Source organism: Pristiophorus japonicus, chromosome 10 (genome assembly GCF_044704955.1).
Source record: "Pristiophorus japonicus isolate sPriJap1 chromosome 10, sPriJap1.hap1, whole genome shotgun sequence".
NCBI classification, from domain to species: Eukaryota; Metazoa; Chordata; class Chondrichthyes; family Pristiophoridae; genus Pristiophorus; species Pristiophorus japonicus.
Window position 1 is genome coordinate 47,299,930 of NC_091986.1, and position 15,882 is coordinate 47,315,811.

The 15,882-nt window shown below is 43.8% G+C and overlaps 1 protein-coding gene across 2 annotated transcripts in view; it reads right to left on the reverse strand.

Annotated features, from left to right (window-relative positions):
- Positions 1-1,073: 1,073 nt before the first annotated feature.
- Positions 1,074-15,882, reverse strand: part of naa50 (N-alpha-acetyltransferase 50, NatE catalytic subunit) — a 49,126-nt gene continuing 34,317 nt past the window's right edge. For both annotated transcript variants that reach the window (XM_070891419.1, XM_070891417.1), the window contains exons 3-5: positions 14,342-14,461; positions 9,494-9,560; positions 1,074-1,738 (exon numbers count right to left, since the gene is read on the reverse strand). In XM_070891419.1, coding sequence (XP_070747520.1) covers positions 1,567-1,738; positions 9,494-9,560; positions 14,342-14,461 — 359 coding nt within the window. In that variant the 3' untranslated portion in view covers positions 1,074-1,566. The remainder of the gene's footprint in view (positions 1,739-9,493; positions 9,561-14,341; positions 14,462-15,882) is intronic.

Sequence of the window (15,882 nt, forward strand, 5' to 3'; positions counted from 1 at the left end):
TGCATATAAAACATACAACAAAATAAAAGGCTGCAGCCTTACCATCCATTTTATACAAAGGATTAGAAACAGAAAGTAATGATTCTATTAATAAGCCACCCGAATCCCTTGACTGCATTAGCCTTGAAACTCACCACTACACGTCAAATGTGTAACTTCGAGAGTTCCCACTAAAGGCTCGCACAGTGTCCGAGAAGTCCCGCGTAGGCCGCTCACCAGCCTTTATACGCACAAAAATTTGAATGGGCCTGTAATGAGGGAGGCAAGCCGTGCAGCTTACAGGGGACATTGCACGAGAGTGTTACAGCTGTTCTCTCATTCCTTGTATTTTATTTTTGTTACTTTCATCAGTCAAGTTATTAGATAAACCAGATTATAATTTGTTCTGAAAATGTTGTCGTTAGATCGTCGATTGTGTATTTAAATGAGGAGAAATTTCTTCACTCAGAGGGTTGACACTTTGGAATTCTCTACCCCAAAGGGCTGTGATGCTCAGTTGTTACGCATATTCAAGACAGAGATCAATACATTTTTGGACATTGAGGAAATCAAGGGATAGGGCAGGAGAGTGGAGTTGATGTATAAGTTCAGTCATGATCGCATTGAATGGTGGAGCAGGCTTGAGGGGCTGAATGGCCTACTTCTGCTCCTAATTCTAAATCTTTTTAAAAAAAAAAACATTTCTCTTACCCCCACTCACACGTAGGTTACTCAAGGTCAGAACATATTCGATGAAGCTTGTTACCGTGAAGATTTCAGTTCTTGTTTCCCAATTCCCGTTAGCTTGGCTTGCTAAATAAATCCAAGTTCGAATTATTTATCCGTGAACACATTTAATCACCTCGACCCCAATACCTTTGTGCTCCAGCCACGACCTTCTGAGGTTTTATTTAATCTAATCCTTGTGTAGCACAGGATTGAGTTGTGAAACAGACAAGGCTGCTCTGGACATTTAAGTATGGGTGAACTGGGGGAATCGAGGCGAGTGTGTGGGTACACGGACAGCTCCAGGAGGACAGGACAGGACATCGGCGCCTGCTGACAAAATGAACCAGTGAGCCGACTATCCAGTATCATCTTTAAAATTGAAATATTTATTCCATGAAATGAAAAGTGGGAGCTATAACTCCAATAGGCACAAAGAAGTTCGTAGGACAATTAGTTCTTGAAAGTACTAATTCAACTTTTATGGAAAAATGAACTATGCATGAATAGGTCTGGATTTTTTTTTAAAATACAAAATCAGATCACTTGTTTGCACGTTTGAATTGGAAAACGAGAAAAAAATATCCCCTAGAGAATCTGTTAAAGTAATAAAAACATGCCCAAACCCCATGCTTTGATTACAGTTCTGGCAGATGGGTTGCTCATCTCAAGATACATTAATTCTAACTGGTGAAGATACAGAATGCTTTATGCGGGATAACTTTTGAGTTGTTTCAGGTTAACGTGGTAAGAATATTGCCACAACGCATTGAAGAGAATCGGCTCCTCTCGACGCTCACCCCCCAACCGTCTGTACAGACACTTTTTTTTGGCAACAAACGTGCAGGATCAGCCACAATTTCACTTCTGATTTTCCACACTCCGGCAGGGAGAAATGTATTTGAGGGTTTTCTGCAAAACGTGTGCATCAGCTGGCTCTATCCTCTTGTAGTAGTTCTTTTTAGTTTCTATTATTCCAAAGCCAAATTTTCTGTAGAATTCAATAGCTGATTCATTGCTGATTTGAACGTGCCTGGAAAGGTAAACAGAACATTAATGCATGCAACGCCTTTAGAAATTCAGCATTACTTCTGGAAGGTTGATGAATCTTTCTCTCTACAGCATCAATTCATTTCTACAGCATAGTTGTCAGCCGTGGCTCAGTAGGTAGCACTCTCGCCCGAGTCTGAAGGTTGTGGGTTCAAGTACCCACTCCAGAGTACAAAATTCTGAGGGAGCGCGGCACTGTCGGCGGGGCAGTGCTGAGGGAGCGCGGCACTGTCGGCGGGGCAGTGCTGAGGGAGCGCGGCACTGTCGGCGGGGCAGTGCTGAGGGAGCGCGGCACTGTCGGCGGGGCAGTGCTGAGGGAGCGCGGCACTGTCGGCGGGGCAGTGCTGAGGGAGCGCGGCACTGTCGGCGGGGCAGTGCTGAGGGAGCGCGGCACTGTCGGCGGGGCAGTGCTGAGGGAGCGCGGCACTGTCGGCGGGGCAGTGCGGCACTGTCGGCGGGGCAGTGCTGAGGGAGCGCGGCACTGTCGGCGGGGCAGTGCTGAGGGAGCGCGGCACTGTCGGCGGGGCAGTGCTGAGGGAGCGCGGCACTGTCGGCGGGGCAGTGCGGCACTGTCGGCGGGGCAGTGCTGAGGGAGCGCGGCACTGTCGGCGGGGCAGTGCTGAGGGAGCGCGGCACTGTCGGCGGGGCAGTGCTGAGGGAGCGCGGCACTGTCGGCGGGGCAGTGCTGAGGGAGCGCGGCACTGTCGGCGGGGCAGTGCTGAGGGAGCGCGGCACTGTCGGCGGGGCAGTGCTGAGGGAGCGCGGCACTGTCGGCGGGGCAGTGCTACATTGTCGGCGGGGCCATCTTTCTGATGAGACATTAAACCAAAGCCCCGTCTGCCCCCTCAGGTGGACGCAAAAGATCAAATGGCACTATTTCGAAGAACGCTCTGGTTCTCCCTGGTGTCCTGGGCCAATATTTATCCCTCAATCAACACCTAAACCAATGATCTGGTCATTATGGGATCTTGCTGTGCACAGATTGGCGGCTGTATTTCCGATTTTGAACAGAAAAAGTCCTTCATTGGCTGTAATACGCTTTGGGATGTCTTGAGGTTGTGAAAGGCGCCAGAAAATGCAAATATTTATTTTATAACATCTAAACAATTTTTAAAAAGTGTTCTCAGGATTTGGACAACACTGCATTTGTTGCCAATCCTTAGTTGCCCAGAGAAGATTTGGATAAATCTTCAGGCGATAGTTTTTACCACTGGGTGGCTTTGCTGTGTCGCTTCAAAAGGACATCAAGAGAGTCAACATTAATGTGGAACCGGAGTTACATGTAGGCCAGAGCAGATAGAGGTGGCAGGTTCTCTACCCTGAAGTCTATGAATGAACCAATTGGGCTTTTATAACAATCCCAGCCCATTTATCTGGTGCCAGACCACAAACTAAAATGTGTAGATACCAAAAAAAAAATAGGAGAGGGGTTGGGGACAGCATCAAACAAGAAATAAGGGATGTGTGCAATAAAGGTACGGTAGTTATCATGGGCGACTTTAATTTACATATATATTGGGCTAACCAAACTGGTAGCAATGCGGTGGAGGAGGATTTCCTGGAGTGTATTAGGGATGGTTTTCTTGACCAATATGTTGTGGAACCAACTAGAGAGCTGGCCATCCGAGACTGGGTGATGTGTAATGAGAAGGGACTAATTAGCAATCTTGTTGTGCGAGGCCCCTTGGGGAAGAGTGACCATAATATGATAGAATTCTTTATTAAGATGGAGAGTGACACAGTTAATTCAGAAACTAAGGTCCTGAACTTAAGGAAAGCTAACTTCGACAGCATGAGGCGTGAATTAGCTAAAATAGACGGGCAAAGGATACTAAGAGTTGACGGTGGATAGGCAATGACAAACATTTATAGATCACATGGATGAACTTCAACAAGTGTACATCCCTGTCTGGAGTAAAAACAAAACAGGAAAGGTGGCTCAACCGTGGCTAACAAGGGAAATTAAGGATAGTGTTAGATCCAAAGAAGAGGCATATGAATTGGCCAGAAAAAGCAGCAAACCAGAGGACTGGGAGAAATTTAGAATTCAGCAGAGGAGGACAAAGGGTTTAATTAGGAGGGGGAAAATAGAGTACGAGAGGAAGCTTGCCGGGAACATAAAAACCGACAGCAAAAGCTTCTACAGATATGTGAAGAGAAAAGGATTAGTGAAGACAAACGTAGGTCCCTTGCAGTCGGACTCAGGTGAAATTAGAATGGGGAACAAAGAAATGGCAGACCAATTGAACAAATACTTTGGTTCTGTCTTCACAAAGGAAGCCACAAATAACCTTCCGGAGGTACTAGGGGACAGAGGGTCTAGTGAGAAGGAGGAACACGGGAAATTGTGTTGGGGAAATTGATGGGATTGAAGGCTGATAAATCCCCAGGGTCTGATTGTCTGCATCCCAGAGTACTTAGGTAAGTGGCCCTAGAAATAGTGGATACATTGGTGACCATTTTCCAACAGTCTATCGACTCTGGAGCAATTCCTATGGACTGGAGGGTAGCTAATGTAACACCACTTTTTAAAAAAGGAGGGAGAGAGAAAACAGGTAATTATAGACCAGTTAGCCTGACATCAGTAGTGGGGAAAATGTTGGAATCAATTATTAAAGATGAAATAGCGCATTTGCAGAGCAATGACAGGATTGGTCCAAGTCAGCATGGATTTATGAAAGGGAAATCATGCTCGACAAATCTTCTTGAATTTTTTGAGGATGTAACTAATAGAGTGGACAAGGGAGAACCAGTGGATGTGGTGTATTTGGACTTTCAAAAGGCCTTTGACAAGGTCCCACATAAGAGATTGGTGTGCGTAGTAATCTCAGGATTGCTACCAGTGCCAAGTGCTAGTCAGAGTAGGAATCGCAGGATAGCTCAGATGAATAAGTGGCTTGAGGAGTGGTGCAGCAGGGAGGGATTCAAACTCCTGAGGAATTGGAACCGGTTCTGGGGGAGGTGGGACCAGTACAAACCAGACGGTCTGCATCTGAGCAGGACCGGAACCAAAGTCCTAGGGGGGGAAGTGTTTGCTAATGCTGTTGGGGAGGAGTTAAACTAATATGGCAGGGGGATGGGAACCAATGCAGGGAGACAGAGGGAAACAAAATGGAGACAGAAGCAAAAGACAGAAAGGAGATGAATAAAAGTGGAGGGCAGAGAAACCCAAGGCAAAAAAAAAAGGCCAACTTTACAGCAAAATTCTAAAGGGTCAAAGAGTATTAAAAAGGCAAGCCTGAAGGCTCTGTGCCTCAATGCGAGGAGTATTCGGAATAAGGTGGACGAATTAAATAAGCAGATAGCAGTTAACGGATACGATGTGGTTGGCATCACAGAGACAAGGCTGGGAACTCAACATCCAAATGTATTCAACATTTAGGAAAGATAGACAGAAAGGAAAAGGAGGCGGGGTGGCGTGGCTGGTTAAAGAGGAAATTAATGCAATTGCAAGGAAAGACATTAGCTTGGATGATGTGGAGTCGGTATGGGTGGAGCTACGGAATACCAAAGGGCAAAAAACGTTAGTGGGAGTTGTATACAGACCTCCAAACAGTAGTAGTGATGTTGGGGAGGACATCAAACATGAAATTAGGGGTGCGTCCAATAAAGATGCAGCAGTTATAATGGGTGACTTTAATGTGCACATAGATTGGGTTAACCAAACTGGAAGCAATACGGTGGAGGAGGATTTCCTGCAGTGCATAAGGGATGGTTTTTTAGACCAATATGTCGAGGAATCAACTAGGGGGGGGGCCATCTTAGACTGGGTGTTGTGTAATGAGAGAGGATTAATTAGCAATCTCGTTGTGCGAGACCCCTTGGGGAAGAGTGACCATATGGTGGAATTCTGCATTAGGATGGAGAATGAAACAGTTAATTCAGAATGGTGTTTGCTAATGCTGTTGGGGAGGAGTTAAACTAATATGGCAGGGGGATGGGAACCAATGCAGGGAGACAGAGGGAATGGTGACAGATTAGGAAAAGGGGAGGTGCAACGAGACCTGGGTGTCATGGTACATCAGTCATTGGAGGTTGGCATGCAGGTACAGCAAGCGGTTAAGAAAGCAAATGGCATGTTGGCCTTCATAGCGAGGGGATTTGAGTACAGGGGCAGGGAGGTGTTGCTACAGTTGTACAGGGCCTTGGTGAGGCCACATCTGGAGTATTGTGCACAGTTTTGGTCTCCTAACCTGAGGAAGGACATTCTTGCTATTGAGGGAATGCAGCGAACGTTCATCAGACTGATTCCCGGGATGGCGGGACTGACCTATCAAGAAAGACTGGATCAACTGGGCTTGTATTCACTGGAGTTCAGAAGAATGAGAGGGGATCTCATAGAAACGTTTAAAATTCTGATGAGTTTAGACAGGTTAGATGCAGGAAGAATGTTCCCAATGTTGGGGAAGTCCAGAACCAGGGGTCACAGTCTAAGGATAAGGGGTAAGCCATTTAGGACCGAGATGAGGAGAAACTTCTTCACCCAGAGATTGGTGAACCTGTGGAATTCTCTACCACAGAAAGTTGTTGAGGTCAATTCACTAAATATATTCAAAAAGGAGTTAGATGTAGTCCTTACTACTAGGGGGATCAAGGGGTATGGCGAGAAAGCAAGAATGGGGTACTGAAGTTGCATGTTCAGCCAGGGCCGAATGGCCTACTCCTGCACCTATTTTCTATGTTTCTACATGGTATTGGGGGTAATGTACTGGCGTGGATAGAGAATTGGTTGGCAGATAGGAAGCAGAGAGTCGGGATAAATGGGTCCTTTTCGGAATGGGAGGCAGTGACTAGTGGAGTGTGGAAATGTATTTTTATCTAAGCTGATACCACTCGGTATTTTTGTGCCCTTTTTAATATATAACAAAATGGAGTCCTGGTCCTTCCAGAAATTTCTGCATAAAGCAGTTGGCTTGTATAAACAGCTAAACGTGGCTTGAAAGGGCTGATAGCCACCTGACAGCTAGGAGGCAAGTCCTGCTGAGACAAGTACCGCCACCCCCCCGCCATGGTGCTCGCCTATTGTCTATACGACACCAGTTCCATGTCACCCCACCCTTTTCAAGTACTCAAACCTCCAGCCATTATCTCTTGTAGAGACCACATCCATTTGATGCAAAAAGATAACTGACTAGGAAAATGGACAATCCTGACACAATGCAAGGCAGGTAATAGCTCATCGAGTAATGGCCGGCTGGCCAACTAATAACCCTGACAAAAGGAAATATCTGGAAGCCACGTCAGGACAAGGATGTAGTAATTAACTCTTTATCTGTATTCACTGACTGCGAGACAGAGCCAATACACAGGGAGAGGCCATAACTTGGGTTTTACTGTATAAATATCTCGTGAAACTGTACCATTTCGGAGGTGTTCACTTAGCCATTGACTGAGTGTGACCTTTCCCTTACTAGCAAGTAAATTAAAGAAACTTCTGCTGGAGCTGAAGGTGTCTGAGTCATTTATCGGAGGTCGAGATCTTGACAGGAGTGCCGCAGGGATCAGTGCTGGGACCCCAGCTCTTTACAATATAGATCAATGATTTGGATGAAGGAATTGAGTGTAATATCTCCAAGTTTGCAGATGACACTAAACTGGGTGGCGGTGTGAGCTGCGAGGAGGATGCTAAGAGGCTGCAGGGTGATTTGGACAGGTTAGGTGAGTGGGCAAATGCATGGCAAATAATGTGGATAAATGTGAGGTTATCCACTTTGGTGGCAAAAACACGAAAGCAGAGTATTATCTGAATGGCGGCAGATTAGGAAAAGGGAAGGTGCAACGAGACCTGGGTGTCATGGTACATCAGTCATTGAAAGTTGGCATGTAGGTACAGCAGGCGGTGAAGAAGGCAAATGGTATGTTGGCCTTCATAGTTAGGGGATTTGAGTATAGGAGCAGGGAGGTCTTACTGCAATTGTACAGGGCCTTGGTGAGGCCTCACCTGGAATATTGTGTTCAGTTTTGGTCTCCTAATCTGAGGAAGGACGTTCTTGCTATTGAGGGAGTGCAGCGAAGCTTCACCAGACTGATTCCAGGGATGGCTGGACTGACATATGAGGAGAGACTGGATCAACTGGGCCTTTATACACTGGAGTTAAGAAAGATGAGAGGGGATCTCATCGAAACCTATAAGATTCTGACGGGACACGACAGGTTAGATGCAGGAAGCATGTTCCCGATGTTGGGGAAGTCCAGAACCAGGGGACACAGTCTTAGGATAAGGGGTAGGCCATTTAGGACTGAGATGAGGAGAAACTTCTTCACGCAGAGTTAACCTGTGGAATTCCCTGCCGCAGAGAGTTGTTGATTGGATATATTCAAGAGGGAGTTAGATATGGCCCTTACGGCTAAAGGGATCAAGGGGTATGGAGAGAAAGCAGGAAAGGGGTACTGAGGTGAATGATCAGCCATGATCTTATTGAATGGCAGTGCAGGCTCAAAGGGCCGAATGGCCTACTCCTGCACCTATTTTCTATGTTTCTAAGTCAAAGCAACATTACTCTAGAGTTTAGAAGAATGAGAGGTGATCTCATTGAAACATACAAAATTCTTACAGGGCTTAACAGGGTAGATGCAGGGAGAATGTTTCCCCTGGCTGGGGAGTTTACAACCAGGGTTCACAGTCTCAGGATAAGGGGTCAGCCATTTAGGATTGAAATGAGGGGAAATCTCTTCACTTAGAGGATTGTGAATCTCTGGAATTCTCTACCCCAGATAGCTGTGGCGGCTCAGTCTCAGAGTATATTCAAGTCAGAGATCGATAGATTTTTTGGATATTAAGGGAATCAAGGGTTATGGGGATAGATCAGACATGATCTCCTTGAATGGCGGAGCAGGCTCGAGGGGCCAAATGGCCTATTCCTGTTCCTAATTCTTATGTTCTTGTATTACAACAGGTTCCATAGCCAAAACAGTGTGAAGAGAAACCAGCCCAATAATTTGAAGCTTCTAAGGATGGAGGGGAGGAAAAAAAAGATGACAATTTACATTTGATAAATGCAGAGTTACTTTAAGGCGCATTTACAGCTGCAATATTGGGGCAAAGTGTTTTTGTTATTATGTAAATGCAAATTGAATCCAGAGTCAGAGCTTGACCAAATATAAAAATGAAATGAAGCACAGACTTCTGGAGAAGGAAATCTTGCTTTGTTTCAGACTCAGTTAACACCCGATTTGCACATCAAGTTGGGCATTAGTGTCAAGCGGTTTCGATTTTGCATCAACATTAAACTCGTGAAGTGCGAATGCACTGCTGTCGGCACACACTGGCTGGGAGGCCACTTGTTGATCGGGACACAAAAGAGCTTGGGAGAAATTGGTTGTTGTCCCCCATCACAACCAGTTATCCCCCACCACAACCGATCTCCTAAAACCAAGGCTCCCCTGCAATAAGTTCCAAATTGTAAAAGCAGGTCGGAGTATAAAACTACTTCTGAAGTTCTCACATTAAAAGAAAGGTACAAACACTACTGTGCATCAGAAAATCTTCACTCTCTAACCCTGGAAGGAAACAGTGTGGATGGATGTAGGGAGTATCTCTCTGTGCTGTTATTAAGCTTGCATTCAGACTGCACAGTCGGAGGTTGTCGAGCTATATATTCTGAGCATACAGAAATTATGTTTGCTAAACAAGCAACATCCTTGTACGATCTTATTCAACAACCATTTCCAAACCCATGTTTAACAAAAAAGTGTGTGCTGGGAAGCAACTGGTTTAAAGAAAACAATGCATACTCACAGATAAATATTGTCAAAAGTTCCATCCTTTTCACAGATGTTTAACACATGATTCAGCATTTTAGTTCCTAAACCAAGGAAAAAGAATAATTCATTCGATGCACACCACTTACTCTGAGAAAACAGTTTGTATGTCACAAGTAGGCAGTAACCCAACATACTTGCACATACCCAGTGTTGGGCATGCTGCTGAACGGTCACAATACACTGGAAAATTGCCATGTCAGGGTGTACCCCAGGAAATGATAATGGCCATGGAAGCAACAGCTGCGATAAATTGTCGTACCGACAACAGGAACAATACCTTTAAGCTATCGTACCTACAACAGGTGCATGTACAAGTGCCATAAAAATATTTACTTCGATTATTTCAAGTCTTAGTTCTAACCTTCAAGTTGGGCTTTTACACTGGCTTACATACCACTGAAATTATATGTTTGGAGGTGCAATACTAAAGCACAAATGATGGGAACCTTCTCATTTTCCTCAGTTTCTAAGTCATGAGAATGTTTATCTTGAGGTTCCAGTTGCCTGAAGGTAGTACTGGCAGTCATGGCTCATTACACCTTGCAATAAAATCAGTAATAGTGTTTTGTCTCACGATACTGAGGCTAACAACAACATCTTAAAGTGGAGGTCCTCTGGAACAAAGGGTTTCAGCAGTTATTTTACAGCTGGCATAGTTTTCTTGTCTGGGAGGCTGGTAACAGAGTTGGCTATAAAAATCCCCCTTTTCATTCTTTAACTCGACTAATTCTTGACTCAAGCTCTCTGGGGCTTTGGTGTAGGCAAATTGTCTGTGCAGCCATAAAAAAATATGGATTCCATCTTGAGGTTACCGAAATGTTACACATCTAATAGGGCAACAACTGTATGTTCTTCCCAGTTGGATATTATACGTTGAGTAGTGAGTGCTCTGTTTACCAGCACTTTGAACAGATACAACCCAAATTCAAAACAGAAACTGGTTTAAAAGGCTGAAGTGAAGAGTCCTGATGAATTTAGTGATCAGCTGATGTTGCAGTTCACTCAACGTGCTCTGCTCACTGCCAATTATCGGACAGGACTTGATGGTTTATGGAATTAGAAGACTTTACGCAGAATAACACAAATCATCCTGACGAAAGGTCATCGACCTGAAACGTTAACTCTCTCTCCCGCTCTCTCCACAGATGCTGCGTGACCTGCTGAGTATTTACAGCATTTTCTGTTTTTATAACAAACAAGTTTGGATGCAGCGCTCAGTCTGATCAAAATTCTGCGGTACAGAGGGATCTGGGGGTCCTTGTACATGAAACTCAAAAAGTTAGCATGCAGGTACAGCAAGTAATTAGGAAAGCAAATGGAATGTTGGCATTTATTGCAAAGGGGATGGAGTATAAAAGTAAGCAAGAACTGCTACAACTGTACAGGGTATTGGTGAGACCACACCTGGAGTACTGCGTACAGTATTGGTCTCCTTATTAAGGAGGGATATACTTGCATTGGAGCAGTTCAGAGAAGGTTCACGCGGTTGATTCCCGAGATGAAGGGGTTGTCATATGAAGAAAGGTTGAGCCTATAAGATGGAGAGGTGATCTTATTGAAACGTATAAGATTCTGAGTAGGTTTGACAGGGTAGAACTAGGGAGCATAGTCTCAGAATAAGTGGTCACTCATTTAAAACAGAAATGAGGAGGAATTTATTTTCTCAGAGGGTCATGAATCTGTGGAATTCTCTACCCAGAGAACATTGGAGGCTGGGTCATTGAATATATTTAAGTTGGAGATAGACAGATTTTTGAAAGATAAGGAAGTCGAAGGTTATGGGGAGAGGACGGGTAAGTGTAATTGAGGCCAGGATCGGATCAGCCATGATGTTATTGAATAGCGGAGCAGGCTCAAGGGGCCAGATGGCCTACTTCTACTCCTATTTCTTATGTTCTTATGTACCGGGGCTTAATTGAGCAAGATATTGTTTTAGCAATTTAAAAAAAAGGAGTCACGATGTTTTGATAATTGTACAATGAAAACTGCATCAACTGTCTTTGTGACACCTTTGCGTCTATTGATCCCATCTCATGCAGAAACATTCCCATGTGTAGTGTCATTTCTGAATGCTTCAATCACAATACCATCCCAGCAACAGACATTTGGCACATTCCTTGCATTCAGCTGTTAAACAGGTTTAACTTTGGGCCAGATTTCACGCCCACTGACCATGAATGGGCAGTAATATCTAATCTGTAACCCTTACAAATCATTGCTAAACTGCACACTGGAATATATAGGTCCTGACTTCTGCAGGGAAATGCCCGCATACCTGGTGGTCTGGGAGGTACGGAGACTCGCGGTCCTGGGCCTCTCTGGGTACCCACAGGTAGAGACCTACATATCTCAGGGGTGCAGGGGGGTTCGCAAGCACGCCTGGGATCACGTGGGTCGGTCCAACCAATAAAAGAAGGAAATCCCCATTTATACTTATGGGGATGCCGTGTGTACGAAAACCCCACAAGCATGAATGGAAATACCCCCAAAAACACATCTACACATCAAATAAATTTAAAAAAAACATTACATATTTAAAATTAAAGTGCCATTTAATTAAATATTTAAAAAAAAAATTAATTTGTTGAAAAATTATTTTAATGTTTTTAAAGGGACTATAAATAAACTTACCTTATTGCATAGGGTCTTTAATGTATAAATGGTTAAAGAACCAAAAATATATTTTTTTCAAACTCTTACGCTGGTATAGTTTAACGGGCATTCGCTGGGCAAATAGCCCAACTCTCAATCCGCGGATGCCCTTCTCCCAGGGATGCATTGGATCGGACAGATCGCAAGTTCTGGGTTTTCACGCATGCGTTTTCGCACACGAAAACCTGGAACTTGTGCAGCCCTTACGGGCACATACGTGCCCATCGGGGCCGCAAATTACAGGCCATAATCTTTACATTCATATCTCAAGTACAAGAGTGTTGAGAATGTGGCACTCGCTACTACAAAGAGTGGTTGAGGCGAATAGTATCGATGCATTTCAGGGGACGCTTGACACGAAGGAGAAAGGATTAGAAGGATATGCTAATTGGATGGGATGAAGTAGGTGGGAGGTGGTTTGTGTGGAGCATAATCCAGTTGGGTCGAAAATCCTGCATAGATGCTGTAAATTCTTTGTAAAGTAACATCTGCCCCACACTGGCCCATTCACCAGCTAATCTAAATCTGCCCACAATCAATCCACACACCAACAATGAATTTTAGAATATTAGGTTTAGTCCTTTTCTGGATCAATGACGGGGACAGGACAGGAGGAAAGTCAAATAGATATTATAGAATATGTAAAATGATTGACATCCAGTGAATAAAGCTTTGTTCTGAAATCCTGCAAATGATTCTACAAGATACAAGAGTTTCATTTCTCAAATACATTAGTGCAATCTGTAATTGACAGCTATTGGCTACATGCCACGATCTCTAACCCTGTGTTTCCTATGTCAACCAGCTTGTGCTATGTGCCTGAGAAACCTTTCAAATGCATTCTGAAAAATCCATATATACACCTACAGCATTCCCTTAATTGGCAGTCTCTTCAAAAACATCTATTAAACTTGTGAAACAAGACTTAGGAACATATGAACAGGAGTAGACCATTTAGCCCCTCGAGCCTGCTCCGCCATTCAATGAGATCATGGCTGATCTGTGACCCAACTCCTCTATGGGCACTTTGCTAGAATTAGGCTCCAACAATGTTCCCTTCAAGCTGCGTGGCCATGCAACGCTCTGGGGCTTCTGCACAGCCAGTTTAAAAATACATTTATTTTTTTTATTTTGAATGGGCTGCGCCACGGACCCAAAAAAATTAAAGGGAACATTGGGCAGCAACCGAGCATTCCAGAGTCATATTATAATAGTACCAATCTATATTAATAATCTTGTATAGGTGCACATATTCTATTGTCATGTTTTTGTCAATATTTAATATTGAAACTGCATATGTAAACATTTCGAGTGGAAATCCTCTATGTAAACAGTTTCCATTATTAGGTGGTGCTGTGGCCATTAGGAGGTGGTGCTGTGAAGCCAGTTACTCAAGTCCCTCGCCCATCTCCATCACCATTTGGTATTTAAAAGATCGTATATTTATTAACTCACTGTGGGGCGATGCCATGGGCATTTTACCAGTGTTAAATATATTTTAAAACATGTTTGGTTCAAATTCAAGAGCAGCAAATAAGAATCCAACATGGTTCAAAACAGCCATTCAGTACATTTCACTTGGAGATCAGCAATGAACAGCGCCAGAACACATTTGCAAGTGTTAACAAGATTTTAAACAGGGACTTTATTGATCACCATTTGAATTCTTCAACATGCATCCACCTGGTGTGAGAGCACAAACATCAGAAAGAATAGATCAAGTTTGTTACACCACAATAATCAAATACAGAATTTCCAATTAGTATTTGTACTCCTTTACATAGCAGAACCATAATGTTCCACACTAACAGGAACTTTCAAGTACAGTTATGGAAATATTACCTCCAGCAAAATCTCATGAGCATTTATAGGAATAGGGGAAGGCCATTCAGGCATGCCAGTCTGTTCCGTCATTGTATTCTATCATAGCTGATCTGTATCTTAACTCCATCAGCCAGTCTTGGTTCCCCAACCCTCAATACCCTTACCCAGCAAAAATCGATCAATCTCAGTTTGGAAATTTTCAATTGACCCCGGGCCTCAACAGCTTTTTGGGGGAGTGTGTTCCAGATTTCCACTACCCTTTGTGTGAAGTGCTTCCTGACATCACCCCTGAATTCCAAACACACCAGGACAGACTTTTCTTTTGCTATCTTCCAGCTGAGCTTACCTATTCCTAGCCGGCGGTACGGTGCCAGGCATCCCAGGGTCATGATGTACAATCGCTTTTGGTTTTGCGAATGATCCACTCTACAGCACACTGCGCCCACTGCAATATCATTGAAATATGCTGCAAGTAAACAAGATAAAAAATTATTTAACACATCGTCATTAGCCGTGGTTTACAAAAAATTTACAAGCGTACTGCTGCAAAATCAGTTTGCAAAACTGAAGAAATGCCCAAACAAAATCCATATACATTAAAATGCAATATTTACCCAGCAGCCACATTTTCTCAACATATAATACTTTGCTTTACTTTTTTTTAAAAAAGTGATTAAACTTTATGTAAAGCATTAACCATCTCTCTTATAACTGATCATCTTTTTGAAAAATATCCTAAATTTTAGTTTCATTTCGCCCTCAGGACCACAGTTGTTCAAATGAAGCAGGTTACGGTGAGTGCCGATGGGAATCCCAATCACTTCAATTGGAATTGGCACGTTGGACTGCTCCATCCAGAGTCCCCAGACCCTGCAAAGCCTCCTTCCAGGCAACTAGTGCTGCATACACAGCCTTATAGAAGGAAGCCAGCTCTGCACCAGTCCTAAGGCTGGTTCAAAATGCGCAGCTCTTATTAAAGAGGAAGAATCAGATGCTGACAAGGCAGGGAGGAAGTGAGATGCAAAAATGTTAAGTCTTCATAATACTAAAGATATGAGGAAGTTTTGATAGAGTATAGAGCAACTATTTCCACTGGCGGGAGGGTTGGTAACCAGAGGACACAGATTTAAGGTAACAGTCAAAAGAACCAGAAGGGGAGATGAGATGATTATTTTTTTTACGCAACGAGTTATGATGATCTGGAATACGCTGCCTGAAAGGGCGGTGGAAACAGATTCAATAGTAACTTTTAAAAGGGAATTGGCTAAATACTTGCAAAAGAAAAATTTTCAGGGCTACAGTAAAAGAGCGGTGGGGGGGGGGCGGGGAGGAGGAGAAAGAGAATGGGACTAATTGGATAGCTCTTTCAAACAGCTGGCACAGGCACGATGGGCCAAATGGCCTCCCTCTGTGCTGTATGATTCTATAAGCTATAAAACTGAGGAAACATATCTATTAAATATTAGGATAATTTTTGAGAAGGGGAAAGCGCTCGTTACAGGGAAGTGTTTCTTCTTCCAGCCTTTCTTTCCCGTTTAACAGAATACCAATAGAAATCCCATTTAAATAGTACTTGGGGAATCAAGCAGAACTGATCGTTTCTCACACCAATGAATGCTGTTTAAATGCTATGAGAAGCTGCTGCACCACAGATGGTCTGTGATCAGTAATGCATACGTGCTCCTGCAGGTTTGAATGGCCCCTTCTGTTAACATTTCAGTATGCAGTGAGAATAGGGTTGGCTTTGTCGTCCCTGCATGGAAACGTACATAAAAGCAGCCCAGTTAGGACTCTGCTAGATTTCTATTGTACAACCCAACCATTCTTGTGTATCCCATTTAAATTCTCAATGAGAACTGTACGCAGCCCCTATCAGAACAGTAACAC